We start from the raw sequence: 15,041 nt of genomic DNA, 5'->3' as shown, positions 1-15,041 counted from the left end.
CTTGGGGTGTCTTCTTTCCAAAATGGGGTCACTTGTTGGGTAGTTATACTGCCCTGGCATTTTCCAGGGGCCCTAATGTGTGGTAAGTAGGTAAATGACCTGTGAAATCCTAAAGGTGCTCTTTGGAATGTGGGCCCCTTTGCCCACCTAGGCTGCAAAAAAGTGTCACACATGTGGTATCGCCGTATTCAGGAGAAGTTGGGGAATGTGTTTTGGGGTGTCATTTTACATATACCCATGCTGGGTGAGAGAAATATCTTGGCAAAAGACAACTTTTCCCATTTTTTTATACAAAGTTGGCATTTGACCAAGATATTTCTCTCACCCAGCATGGGTATATGTAAAATGACACCCCAAAACACATTCCCCAACTTCTCCTGAGTACGGCGATACCAGATGTGTGACACTTTTTTGCAGCCTAGATGCGCAAAGGTGCCCAAATTCCTTTTAGGAGGGCATTTTTAGACATTTGGATACCAGACTTCTTCTCACGCTTTGGGGCCCCTAGAATGCCAGGGCAGTATAAATACCCCACATGTGACCCCATTTTGGAAAGAAGACACCCCAAGGTATTCAATGAGGGGCATGGCGAGTTCATAGAAATTTTTTTTTTTTGGCACAAGTTAGCGGAAATTGATATTTTTAATTTTTTTCTCACAAAGTCTCCCGTTCCGCTAACTTGGGACAAAAATTTCAATCTTTCATGGACTCAATATGCCCCTCACGGAATACCTGGGGGTGTCTTCTTTCCGAAATGGGGTCACATGTGGGGTATTTATACTGCCCTGGCATTCTAGGGGCCCTAAAGCGTGAGAAGAAGTCTGGAATATAAATGTCTAAAAAATTTTACGCATTTGGATTCCGTGAGGGGTATGGTGAGTTCATGTGAGATTTTATTTTTTGACACAAGTTAGTGGAATATGAGACTTTGTAAGAAAAAAATAATAATAATTCCGCTAACTTGGGCCAAAAAAATGTCTGAATGGAGCCTTACAGGGGGGTGATCAATGACAGGGGGGTGATCAATGACAGGGGGGTGATCAATGACAGGGGGGGTGATCAATGACAGGGGGGTGATCAGGGAGTCTATATGGGGTGATCACCACAGTCATTGATCATGCCCCTGTAAGGCTTCATTCAGACGTCCGGATGCGTTTTGCGGATCCGATCCATCTATCAGTGCATCCGTAAAAATCATGCGGACATCTGAATGGAGCTTTACAGGGGGGTAATCAATGACAGGGGGGTGATCAGGGAGTCTATATGGTGTGATCACCACAGTCATTGATCATGCCCCTGTAAGGCTTCATTCAGACGTCCGGATGCGTTTTGCGGATCCGATCCATCTATCAGTGGATCCGTAAAAATCATGCGGACGTCTGAATGGAGCTTTACAGGGGGGTAATCAATGACAGGGGGGTAATCAATGACAGGGGGGTGATCAGGGAGTCTATATGGGGTGATCACCACAGTCATTGATCACGCCCCTGTAAGGCTTCATTCAGACGTCCGGATGCGTTTTGCGGATCCGATCCATCTATCAGTGCATCCGTAAAAATCATGAGGACATCTGAATGGAGCTTTACAGGGGGGTAATCAATGACAGGGGGGTGATCAGGGAGTCTATATGGTGTGATCACCACAGTCATTGATCATGCCCCTGTAAGGCTTCATTCAGACGTCCGGATGCGTTTTGCGGATCCGATCCATCTATCAGTGCATCCGTAAAAATCATACGGACATCTGAATGGAGCTTTACAGGGGGGTGATCAGGGAGTCTATATGGGGTGATCACCACAGTCATTGATCATGCCCCTGTAAGGCTTCATTCAGACGTCCGGATGCGTTTTGCGGATCGGATCCATCTATCAGTGCATCCGTAAAAATCATGCGGACATCTGAATGGAGCTTTACAGGGGGGTGATCAGGGAGTCTATATGGGGTGATCACCACAGTCATTGATCATGCCCCTGTAAGGCTTCATTCAGACGTCCGGATGCGTTTTGCGGATCGGATCCATCTATCAGTGCATCCGTAAAAATCATGCGGACGTCTGAATGGAGCTTTACAGGGGGGTGATCAATGACAGGGGTGTAATCAATGACAGGGGGGTGATCAGGGAGTCTATATGGGGTGATCACCACAGTCATTGATCACGCCCCTGTAAGGCTTCATTCAGACGTCCGGATGCGTTTTGCGGATCCGATCCATCTATCAGTGGATCCGTAAAAATCATGCGGACGTCTGAATGGAGCTTTACAGGGGGGTAATCAATGACAGGGGGGTAATCAGGGAGTCTATATGGGGTGATCAGGGGCTAATAAGGGGTTAATAAGTGACGGGGGGGGGGGGTGTAGTGTAGTGTAGTGGTGCTTGGTGCTACTTTACTGAGCTACCTGTGTCCTCTGGTGGTCGATCCAAACAAAGGGGACCACCAGAGGATCAGGTAGCAGGTATATTAGACGCTGTTATCAAAACAGCGTCTAATATACCTGTTAGGGGTTAAAAAAAACACATCTCCAGCCTGCCAGCGAACGATCGCCGCTGGCAGGCTGGAGATCAACTCTCTTACCTTCCGTTCCTGTGAGCGCGCGCGCCTGTGTGCGCGCGTTCACAGGAAATCTCGGCTCACGCGAGATGACGCCTATTGGCGTTAGTGTGACCTGGGAGCGCCGCAGAAATGACGCCTTTCGGCGTTAGCGTGGCGGGAAGTGGTTAAACTATTAACACACAAATAATTAAATGTTACCATGTTTTTATTGAACACCCCATGTAAACATTCACAGTGCAGGTGGAAAAAGTATATGAACCCTTGGATTTAATAACTGGCTGAACCTTCAATAACAGCAATAACTTCAACCAAACGTTTCCAGTAGTTGCAGGTCAGACGTGCACAGTGGTCAGGAGTAATTCTTGACCATTCCTCTTTACAGAACTGTTTCAGTTCAGCAATATTCTTGGGATGTCTGGTGTGAATCGCTTTCTTGAGGTCATGGCACAGCATCTCAATCGGGTTGAGGTCAGGACTCTGACTGGGCCACTCCAGAAGGCGTATTGTCTTCTGTTTAAGCCATTCTGTTGTTGATTTACTTTGATGCTTTGGGTCGTTGTCCTGTTTCAACACCCATCTTCTGTTGAGCTTCAGCTGGTGGACAGATGGCCTTAAGTTCTCCTGCAAAATGTCTTGATAAACTTGGGAATTCATTTTTCCTTCGATGATAGCAATCCGTCCAAGGCCCTGACGCAGCAAAGCAGCCCCAAACTATGATGCCCCCACCACCATACTTCACAGTTGGGATGAGGTTTTGATGTTGGTGTGCTGTGCCTCTTTTCTCCACACATAGTGTTGTGTATTTCTTCCAAACAACTCAACTTCTGTCCACAGAATATTTTGCCAGTACTGCTGTGGAACATCCAGGTGCTCTTGTGCAAACTGTAAACATGCAGCAATGTTTTTTTTGGACATCAGTGGCTTCCTCTGTGGTATCCTCCCATGAAATCCATTCTTGTTTAGTGTTTTAAGTATCGTAGATTCACTAACAGGGATGTCAGCATATGCCAGAGACTTTTGTAAGTCTTTAGCTGACACTCTAGGATTCTTCTTCACCTCATTGAGCAGTCTGCGTTGTGCTCTTGCAGTCATCTTTACAGGACGGCCACTCCTAGGGAGAGTAGCAGCAGTGCTGAACTTTCTCCATTTATACCGTGGACTGATTAACAGCAAGGCTTTTGGAGATACTTTTATAACCTTTTCCAGCTTTATGCAAGTCAACAATTCTTAATCGTAGGTCTTCGGAGAGCTCTTTTGTGTAAGGCATCATTCACATCAGGCAATGCTTCTTGTGAAAAGCAAACCCAGAACTGGTGTGTGTTTTTTATAGGGCAGGGCAGCTGTAACCAACACCTCCAATCTCATCTCATTGATTAGACTCCAGTTGGCTGAAACCCCACTCCAATTAGCTCTTGGAGATGTCATTAGTCTAGGGGTTCACATACTTTTTCCACCTGCACTGTGAATGTTTACATGGTGTGTTCAATAAAAACATGGTAACATTTAATTCTTTGTGTGTTATTAGTTTAAGCAGACTGTGATTGTCTATTGTTGTGACTTAGATGAAGATCAGATCACATTTTATGACCAATTTGTGCAGAAATCCATATCATTCCAAAGGGTTCACATACTTTTTCTTGCAACTGTATACATTAGTTAAAGGGCTTCTGTCATTCGCCCCCCCCCCCCCCCAAAGTAATTTTTCATTTTTTGGCTACTTAAAATCCTTATACTGCTCTTACTCTTTTTCGTTCAGTAGTTTCTTAAAAAAAACAGACTTTTATAATATGTAAATTACCCCTCTACCAGCAAGTAGGGCGGCTACTTGCTGGTAGCAGCCGCATCCGCCTTTTAAAAAAAGACGCCCCCTCCTCATGTTGATTGACAGGGCCAGCGAGTGCTCTCGTCCTCTGGCTGGCCCTGTCTGCGTTCTAAATCTCGTGCCTTCAGTTGGCGCAGGCGCACTGAGGAAGGAGCGGCCGAGCGAGCGTCCTCCTATCAGTGCGCCTGCGCCGACTGAAGACCGGTACGGCGAAGGCGCAAGATTTAAAAACGCAGACAGGGCCAGCCAGAGGACGAGAGCACTCGCTGGCCCTGTCAATCAACATGAGGAGGGGGCGTCTTTTTAAAAGGAGGATGCGGCTGCTACCAGCAAGTAGCCGCCCTACTTGCTGATAGAGGGGTAATTTACATATTATAAAAGTCAGTTTTTTTAAGAAACTACTGAACGAAAAAGAGTAAGAGCAGTATATATTGATATATCGCAGTATAAGGATTTTGGATTTTAAGTAGCCAGAAAATGAAAAATTACTTTACGGGGGGTGACAGAAGCCCTTTAAGCTCGATTTCTTGAGAGAGAAAAAAAAAAAAAACATACTTAGGCTACTTTCACACTTGCGCTTGATCGGATCCGTTCTGAACGGATCCGATCATATTAATGCAGACGGAGGCTCCGTTCAGTACGGATCCGTCTGCATTAATAACTTAGAAAAATTTCTAAGTGCGAAAGTAGCCTGAGCGGATCCGTTCAGACTTTCAATGTAAAGTCAATGGGGGACGGATCCGCTTGAAGATTGAGCCATATGGTGTCATCTTCAAGCGGATCCGTTCCCATTGACTTACATTGTAAGTCTGGACGGATCCGCACGCCTCCGCACGGCCAGGCGGACACCCGAACGCCGCAAGCAGCGTTCAGCTGTCCGCCTGGCCGTGCGGAGGCGAGCGGAGCGGAGGCTGAACGCCGCCAGACTGATGCAGTCTGAGCGGATCCGCATCCATTCAGACTGCATCAGGGCTGGACGGAAGCGTTCTGCTCCGCTTGTGAGCCCCTTCAAACGGAGCTCACGAGCGGACAGCAGAACGCTAGTGTGAAAGTAGCCTTACACCTTTGCATAGTTCTGTTATTCATGCTTTGTTTACATGCTGCAGCAACGCTGTGGGGCGTGTAACAACAATGACTAAGCTCTCCCTCATGAATCTTTGTGGGTGTGAATAATCTGACACATGTAAAGAGTTACAGCCTGAACAGACGCCCTTAGGGCATGAGGTTCCCTCAGAAATAGCTCTATTCGTGCTCCATTGCAGGCATACACTGAGGTAGGGGTGGCGCCGAGCGGGGAGGTGAAAGCGCAAGCATACTGGAGTAAGAACCTGGCGGCCATCTTCTTTACTTTTGGGTGTCTGGACGGGGTGGCTTTTGGGTCCGACCATCCAAGCAGTATCTGACAGGACCGCTGTTATTTTGACATGACTGCCGGTGTTCTGTCAGAAAACCTTACCTCGTCAGATTCCCTTACCCCACGTGACTTCCAAGACAAAAGACCGTCAGATCTCCTTACCCCTGAGAGCGCACGCGTGGTGTGTGCGCGCGTCCATGAGTCAATGAATGCTCACTGTAATTTTACCTTACCCATGCCCTGGAACTGCGCTTGCGCGGAGGCGCTGTGCCGTGGTACTGCGCTTGCGCGGAAGCGCGCACCCCCGGAAGTCACGTGGGGTAAGGGAATCTGACAGAACACCGGCACTGGTAGGGATCGTGCATGCACAATCCTTCACAGGAGCCTGGCCGGCAGCAAGATCCAGAGAGGGGGGGTGCGGGCAGACAGGCTCTGACGTCTCGTACAGAGCAGACCCACTCCCTCAGGCAGGGATAAGTCTGTACACGAAACGTCACCACAGGAGCCTGGTGGATGACGTCGGGGGTCACGTGACCCGCAGCAGCGCTGAAGAAGCCTGATGATCTCACTGAAAACACTACATTACAAAAGTATTATGTGGTATGTAATAAGGCACATTGTAAGAAATATAAATAACTCGGATAACCCTTTTAAAAGGCTTCAACAGGAGTCTACAGCCATGTATAGCAACTGATATCGGACCAGACGTAAAGGAAACGATGCGGTAAGCACAACCTGCTCTGAAATGTAACTTTTCTTGATTCGCTACTCGGCAGTATTTTTCAGCAGCATTTCTGCAGGAATGACTCATAGGCAGATGCTGGGCCACCACTTTACTTCTCAGGTCCATGAACTGCATGGAGGAAAAAAACTAAACTGGATACAGATGTTCAGAGAATGCTTTATATATGACGATTTTTTCATTTTCTCGTTTAGTACTTTTTCCATTGTATTCTGCCAAGTAAAACATCATTTTAATACACAACATTTATGGGGTGGGGGGGTGACCATGCTTTTATGGCCATTGGTTACAGATGTCGCAGACAAACGTGCCACCACATCAGGCTATATGGTGAAGAAGGTTTTACAAGTTATCCGTCAGGTCATGTTCACACACTTAGGACAATTATGTTGTAGACAAGGATTCTTTTCCCAACTTTTTGGAAATGGGAAAAAAATAAAAAATAAAAAAATATGGCGTGATTACCGTATCTCCTCACAACTGACATGTAAATATTTTTGGATCTGGTTCTAGGGACTGGTAAATATTCCAGGGAAGGTCAAAGTTTCCCTAAACTACACTGAGGTCAAATGTTCACACCAGGGAATCATTTAACCATTCACATGCCTCAACGACAAGTTACAGCCGGAAATAAAAGGAGTCTTAAACCGAGATGCCCTAACAAACGCAGGCCTCTCCTAGTTTCCCTCAAAGCCAGTGACTAATCTCTAAATTGTAAAGTGTAAAAAAAAAAGTAGTAATTACTTCAATTTTGTTTCCTTAAAAATGCTGCATAAAAAAGGGAGCTAAAGGAAGTCTGTCACCAGGCAATTCACTGTAAGGCTCCATTCACACGTCCGTGGTGTGTTGCGGACCCGCAAATTGCGGATTCGCAACACACCCGCCCGACACCCCTATAGAAATGCCTATTCTTGTCCGCAAGCTGCGGACAAGAATAGGACATGTTCTATCTTTTGCGGAGCTGCGGACCTGAAGATCGGGGCACCGCGCTCCGCAAATGCGGATGCTGACAGCACACTATGCGCTGTCCGCATCCATTCCGTCCCCGTAGAAAATGAATGGGTCCGTACCAGTTCCGCAAAATTGCGGAACGGATGCGGACCCATTTGCGGACGTGTGAATGGAGCCTTAAACCAGGCACAGAGCCTGGTAGGGCTAGCTCCGCTGAATGTAAGGATAGCTTTCATTTGAGCCAGCGTTAGATCGTGCAGCCTGTTTCAGTGGACTGTTCTGGCGCAAACGCCGGCTGTCAGAAGAGCAGAAAATGCCGGCAGTTCCTGACATTATCCGGCTACGCAAGTTATGGTCAACTCCGGCAAGTTCCCCTACCAGAAAAGCCTGCTAGATTTCAGACACTGATGTGAAGGCAGTCTTAGTGATCTCTTGCTTCATTCTGGAGAAAGAGTACTTTTAATCCATATGCAAACGAGCCATTAAGTGCAGTCAGGGTGGGGCCAAGGCACTCTGTGCACCCAGCCCCTTCCTCTCTTTCCAAAATGACAAGGCCAGGTTGCCACACAGTCATCTTGCCTGGCCCTATGTCAAGAAAGAGAGGGAGGGGCTGGCATGTGCATATAGATTAAAAGTGCTTTTTCTCCAGAATGAAGCAATAGATCACTTAGGCCTCATGCACAGATCTGTATGTATTTTGCAGTAGTTTTACTTCCATATGAGACGGCAAGCATGATGCTCTGACTAGATCAGCCAGCCACAAGAACGTGTCACAAGATCTTCTGGCCTGTGCTTCAGATTCTTCCCTTTGCACAAGCAGCCCAAACATACAAGCAAGCCTCAGATCTGCATTTCACAGAGTAAGGGCTTGTTCACACAAATGTATTTTGCGTTCCGTATACGGGCCGTTTTCTGCATTCCGTATACGGCACTATTCATTTCAATGGGTCCGCAAAAGATGTGTGCTGTCCGCATCCGTTGCTCCGTTCCGTGCGCCCGCAAAAATTAGGAGTCCTGTCCTATTCTTGTCCGTTTTGCTTACAAGAAAAGGCATTTCTATAATGGGCCTCCTGTTCCGTTCCGCAAATTGCGGAAGGCACATGGGCGTCATCCGTTTTTTGCAGATCCGCAATTTGCGGACCGCAAAAAAACGGCACAGTCATGTGAACGAGCCCTAAGGGCTTAGGCCTTATTCACATTTACGGATTTCACTGACGTGTTCTGTCCTAACACAGTACACATACCCATTGATTTTAAAATGTTTGTTCACACATCAGTAGTTTTCCACTGACAATACTTGCACTACTTTGGCCTGGGATGTGGACCAAACATGTTCTATAAAGTCTTATGGGTCTGTGAAAAACCACTGACAACACGGATGGCATCCATGTTACGGCCATGTTTGGTCCATTTTTCATAGGCCACTGGTAGGAGATGCTATGGAAATTAATTTTCAGCTCAGCAGTGCCCGTGGAATGCAGATGGAGGACAAAAATCGGACCAAACATTGATTCTTCACAGATGGACAAGGAAATGTGAACATGGCCTTATTCACACATTAGAGCATCATGGACGTGTACGGTCTGTGTTCTCCATTGATTTTAATGTGTTAAAGCCTCATGCACAGGACCATATTTTTTAATCCTTATGGAGCCACACATCTGTATTTATTGCATTTGCTTGTGGCCGTTCCACAGATTACAGGACCTGTCCTTATCTGGTCCATATTGCAGACAAGAATAGTCCTTTTTTAGTAGCGGGAGTGAGAAAAATGCAGAAAGCACAGGGAATGTGTCCATATTTTGTGGATCTGATGTTTGCAGAGCAAAATACGGACACAGCCATGTGCATGCAGTCCTTGGCCTGATTCAGTGATTTCATTCAGTGACTGTGAGCCAAAACCTTCCCATTATACCTCATCTCTCTAGAGGCTATAAACCTGGTTTTGGGTGACAATCACTGAAGGAAATCACTGAGCAAACACTGAGGCCTCATTCACACATCAACGGTTTTCCTCTCACTAGGGGTCAGTGGAAAAGCAACAGAAACATGCACTAGTTTGGTCTGCGATGTGAACTAAACGCGCTCATTGAAGTCTATGGGTCTGTAACACATGTCCTGTCGGTGGCTTTCACTGACCATTGGTAGGAGATGCTCTGGAAGTCTCTTTTCAGTCTAGTAGCGCATATGGAATATGGAGGACACAAGGGCATAAAGACCAAACACGGGCCCTTCACAGATGAAACACTGATCCTCTGTCTTCTCACTGATGTCATCATGGACACAGACATGTGAAGAAGACCTAACAAGGATTTTCCTAAAAAGATTTTGTCACATTTTCTTACAGTCTGGTCTCCACTTCCCTTCCAGTGAACGACTATCAGACATGATGCAATCAGCAAAGTCAGAGGCCGAATAAAACGGCCTACAAAAATGGAGAAATCTATGCAACCTCCTAGCCGGTGTAGCTTTCGGATTCTGATGCAAGGACCAGCCAAGTTGTGGCCATATTATTAAGAGGTATGGACCTCCTAAAGGGGTTGTCTGGGTTCAGAGCTGAACCTGGACCTAACCTCTTCTTCACTCATTTAGCACGTCTGAGTGGAGCATCAGAGCATTCCTTGCTCAGACATGCTAAATGAGCGAAGAGGAGGTTATGTCCAGGTTCAGCTCTGAAATCAGACAACACCTTTAATAATTTTAGTACATTTCACACCACCACCACGCTCGAGATCAAGACTGGCGCTACAAATGCCAGTCTTGATAAATCTCCAAAGTGTCTAAGACATAATGCAAGGAAATACATAAATACAAAAGGAAAAACACAGTTCAAGGGCATCAAGATTATATATAACACATAAAATATCTATATATCTACAAACACACAGACTTATATGTACACACGGTCACCCCATGACGCAAGTCTGGGGAGGACCACCTATGAAATACATACACAGCTTTATTTCCTTCCTTCTACAGATAAGCATCTTTGAAGAGTTTCCACTTTTCCTTCTCACAACACAAAGAAGTAAAAGTAAAAAAATAATGCATCAGAGCCGAGGCTATATAATAGGCACAAATAACAGAGAACAAGAGGTGCATCAAGGGACAATTCAGCTTTGCTGTATAGGACAAGGTATTCCTAAAATATGCCATAACATTATGACTGGTAGGTGTCCAACCTATGTGACCTTTGCTGGACCCAAGAATAAAAGGACCAAAGTCCCTTCAACCTTTCTCCAGTACAGAAGTGATTCCACCATCCTTCATGCAGCTACTGATATATGACCCCATTCACATGAACAGGACTGCAGCGCCCTGGACAGCAGGAGGCCAGGAGAACTGTCTACTGGAGAACTACTGAAGGACCGTCTCCCATCAATCACTAAGCAATATCCTAGTGATATGTTCAGTCTCATGCTGAATTGTACTGTCATATTACTTTATCAGTAAGACCCAATAAGACCTCATTTTTAGGTGTAGATTTCCAGTATGCAAAGTTCCCTCAGATGCGGTGATCAGTACACACAGACAGCATCTCACCAGCGGATACAATCAATGTCCAGGATCGGACGGCTGCGACCACCTCCTATCCTTAAAATAAAGTGATAGCGGCTCTAAGGCCCCTTGCAGAGGAGTGTGTGTCACGCTGCAAGTCCGCAGCGCAGCTCCCGACCTGACCTCCCAGCACTGCCGGGGTCACATAACAATATATTGATTTATAATGCTATGTAACCCTTAGGCCTCATGCACACGACAGGTGTTCTGGTCCGCATCCGAATCACAGTGTTCTATATTGTGCGTTTTTCCCACAGCTCTGGCTCCATAGAAGTGAATGGGGCTTGTGTGAAAAACAGAAGGCATCCGGATGCAATCTCTTTTTCACTGATGCGTTTTTCACTCACGTAATCAACCATGCAAGTGAAAAACTGATTGATGGTTTTGCACACAAGTTCCGTTTTTCCCTTTACAGATCCTGACACAATCTGTATCACTTGTGTGAATGAGGCCTAAGAAAGCTCTGCCATTTTGCCTCCAATGTAGGCCACATTTTCAGCCACTGTGATAAGCCCTAAAGGTCTGTCCTCAGACGACTACACGTGCATCACGTCTCCTGTGGATTTACTGCATCAGAAAATCAGCAGCGGCAAAACCCCCATCCTCCAGGACATGCTGCAGAATGGCCGCAGTCAAGTTACACGCAGATATTATTGGGGGATTTTTACAATTCTCATCCACTTCATGGCTACTGAAAGGACTCGTTCAAACAGCGGAGGCGACACTGCCGCATACATACACGGTCAGAAACTTCAGCGGCTTGGCTTCATTGAACGAGATCAGCTGGAGCGGACAGCCGTCGTGGCTTCAAGCGGTAGCTGTCCACACACACCACACCGAGGGACACTTCCATTCTTGGCACCGGCCCGTCTTTTAACCACCAGGCCGCGAACTTCAGCTCTGCCTCCTATTGAAAACAAGGCAGACAGCACATGGTGGCCGCCAGAATTTCGGTGGAGTCCACTTCAGGGGCAAAATTTGCCGTTCACACGTGATAAATACGCGGCATTGTGCGTTTCTTGCGGCATTTTACAAAATTTAAATCTGCAGCATAAATTGACCTGCGGAGCGGATGTGAAGTCAGCAGCTTATTAATTTATGCTTTGGCCCTCCCCTGCGGATTTCACCATTTGCAATGTAGAGTGTCAAATCCGCAGCAAACTGCATGTAACATGTACAGTCTTTACCTTATTTTCTTGTTGTGGATCTGTGACAAAACACGCAGCGGACTTTTCCACATGTGAACATACCCCTAAGGCCTTTTTCACACGACCGTTTTTTTTTTCCCGTTTACGGAACTCCGTATGCATTCCGTTTCCATATTTCCGTTCCATTGAAAGATAGAACATGTCCTATTATTGCCCGCAAATCAAGTTCTGTTGCTCCATTCAAGTCAATGGGTCCGCAAAAAAACGGAACACATACGGAAATGCATCCATATGTCTTCCGCATCCGGTCCGTTTTTTGCGGAACCATCTATTGAAAATGTTATGCCCAGCCCAATTTTTTCTATGTAATTACTGTATATGCCATACGGAAAAACGGAACAGAAAAACGGCCCGCAAAACACTGAAAAAGCCATACGGTCGTGTGAAAGAGGCCTAAGGCTACCTGCACATGTTGTGGATTAAGCATGGAAAGCCTGCAGCGTAAGGGCTCATGCACACCAACCCTTGCACCCTGTGCCCATGCTGTGGACTGCAAATTGCAGGCCGCAATGCACGAGCACCAGCCGTGTGCCCACAGTTTGCAGATGCCGACCAATTCACTTGAACGAGTCCGTGATCTGCAAGATTCAGCCCACACTGCAAAAAAATAAAATAAAATAAAAATAGAACGTATTCGCACGAACCAAAATCCAATGAAAGCGTTCTGTAGTGCTTCCGTGTGATTTGAATCCACAAGATACGGAGCAGAGAGAATGTGTCCGCAGCCCTGACATGGAGCGCGCACACAGCCAGTGCCCGTATACTGCGGACCGCAATAAGGGCACATCCGCACATGTTTGTGTGCATGAGCCCCAATACAAGTGTGTGAGATTAGACAAACCGCATGTGCACGGTGCTTCTTTCTTCAGTGCAGAAATTGACCAGCAGCACGTCGACCGTGCGATTTTTTAATGCGGATTTCACTCTTTGCAGTACAAACACACGCGCTATTTGGTATGGAAACCCCTGTGCAAGTGCCACATTTCTAGAGAATTCACACGCGTCAGATTTGTTGCGTAGGTTTCAGTGACACATTCATCTGAATGGGGCTCGTAGAAATCTACCTACTTGCTGCAAAATCAGTGATTGGAACCAGTTTCACTCATTTCTGCCCCACGTGAATTCATACACATAGGCTACATCAGGGATCAGCAACCCCCAGCTGTTCTGAAACTACAACTCCCAGAGTGCTCCATTCACCTCTGTGGGAGTTAGAAGAACAGCCAAGCATGTTTACACGCTGGGAGTTGTAGTTTCACAGCAGCTGGAGTGCCGAAGGTTGCGGATCCCTGGGCTACATGAATGAGAACTGAACCTCAGTCCTAATGGACGACAGCTTTGCCTTGAGCATACGTACAGCAGCTTTTAGGAGCCAACAGATACAACCCTGCAGAGGTCAGGACTGAGCGAGGACACTACAGGGACCAACAGAGTCTGTACAATGTAGGACAGATCCCCTCACTCAATTTGAATAAGTGTTCGAAAAAGCAGACATTCTGCAACTATTTCACATGTGTGAATAACGGAGCTTCAGAACTGCGCCCACCGGTAAGTGGGCATCCGGATGCGGATCCGTCTGACAAATGCATTGCAATACTGGATCCGTCTCTCCGGTGTCATCTGGAAAAACAGGTCTGGTATTAATTTTCATTTTTAAAGGTCTGCGGAACCGTTTTGCCGGAACACTTAATGCCGGATCCGACAATAATACGCTTCAATGGAAATTAATGCCGGATCTGGCATTCCGGCAAGTGTTCGGGATTTTTGGCTGGACAGAAAACTGCGATATTTTCTCTGGGACAGAACTGAAAACGTAAGAGGGACAGAACTGATACATCCTGAACGGAATGCTCTCCCATTCAGAATGCATTAGGATAAAACTGATCCGTTTTTTTTCCTGGGACGGAACTAAATACCGGAAAACAAAATCGCTAGTGTGAAAGTGCCCGCCGGTATTTGTGCCAGATCAGGCACTCCGCAGAAGTGAGCGTGCCCTCAGCTATGCCCCCTATACTGTGCCACAGGAGCAGAGTGAGTAAGTGACAGGTGGTGAAGTGCCCGCCCCTTGTCACACTGATCGCCCCAAATGTCACCGTACACCACAGCAGATGCCAGGAGCAGGTTCACCTGCCCCCTCCTCCACAGGTCTGCCTGGTCACACTGTACCACAGCCAGCAGAAGACTTCCTCATACTGTACCCACTGTGCCAGCACTGCATGACCCCCTGGAGTGCCCCACACACACTCCTGCAACATGTGGCACTACAAGTCGCAGCCTGCCCTATCACAAAGGTCACCGAATCCCCTACAGAGAGAAGGCTCATGTCTCCCAGACTACTTTCCCCCAGTTTCAGAGTTCTTTCCCCCACCCAGGACTACAGAAGAGAGTTACCTAAACCTGGGCGAGTCCTTCAGGCACTCCTCGAAATCCACCGTCATCTTCATGTCCCCGGCCTGGCGCTCTATGGGCTTCGTGAGGTAACAACAGGCTCACGGGCCGCGATCTGGGTGCAGAGCCGGACAGGAAGAAGGTAACGGCGGCCGCTATGTGGCGCTGCTGCACATGTCCCCGCTCCTGCAATCCTCACAGCAACTTCCCTGCTCTCCTGTACAGAGGCGTCACAGCTTCTCCTCGCCCACTGCACTTTGAGTGACAGCCGCTCCAGCTAATGAGGAGGCGGCCCACAGTTCAGCAGAGGGCGCGCCTGGTTGCTAAGTGCAACAGGGAAGTGGGATGAGTCACCCTGGAGGATTGAGGAAGGGAGGGACAGGAGGCCTGGGAAAGGCTAGGGCGAGGTGCAGCGGGGATTAAATCCTTGTAGCTGAGAGGAGAAAGTACAGTCAGAGAAGTGGTGC

The 15,041-nt window shown here is 47.2% G+C and overlaps 1 protein-coding gene across 1 annotated transcript in view; it reads right to left on the bottom strand.

Moving 5' to 3' along the window:
• Nucleotides 1–14,798, bottom strand: part of ACAP2 (ArfGAP with coiled-coil, ankyrin repeat and PH domains 2) — a 121,157-nt gene extending 106,359 nt beyond the window's left edge. The window contains exon 1 of the mRNA XM_040428326.1: nucleotides 14,578–14,798. Within this exon, the coding sequence (XP_040284260.1) occupies nucleotides 14,578–14,630 (53 nt within the window). The 5' untranslated portion in view covers nucleotides 14,631–14,798. The remainder of the gene's footprint in view (nucleotides 1–14,577) is intronic.
• Nucleotides 14,799–15,041: the final 243 nt, after the last annotated feature.

This window comes from Bufo bufo, chromosome 4, assembly GCF_905171765.1.
Source record: "Bufo bufo chromosome 4, aBufBuf1.1, whole genome shotgun sequence".
NCBI classification, from domain to species: domain Eukaryota; kingdom Metazoa; phylum Chordata; class Amphibia; order Anura; family Bufonidae; genus Bufo; species Bufo bufo.
Note: the sequence above shows the minus strand (reverse complement) of the source record. Positions and strands in the feature narration are given on the sequence as shown.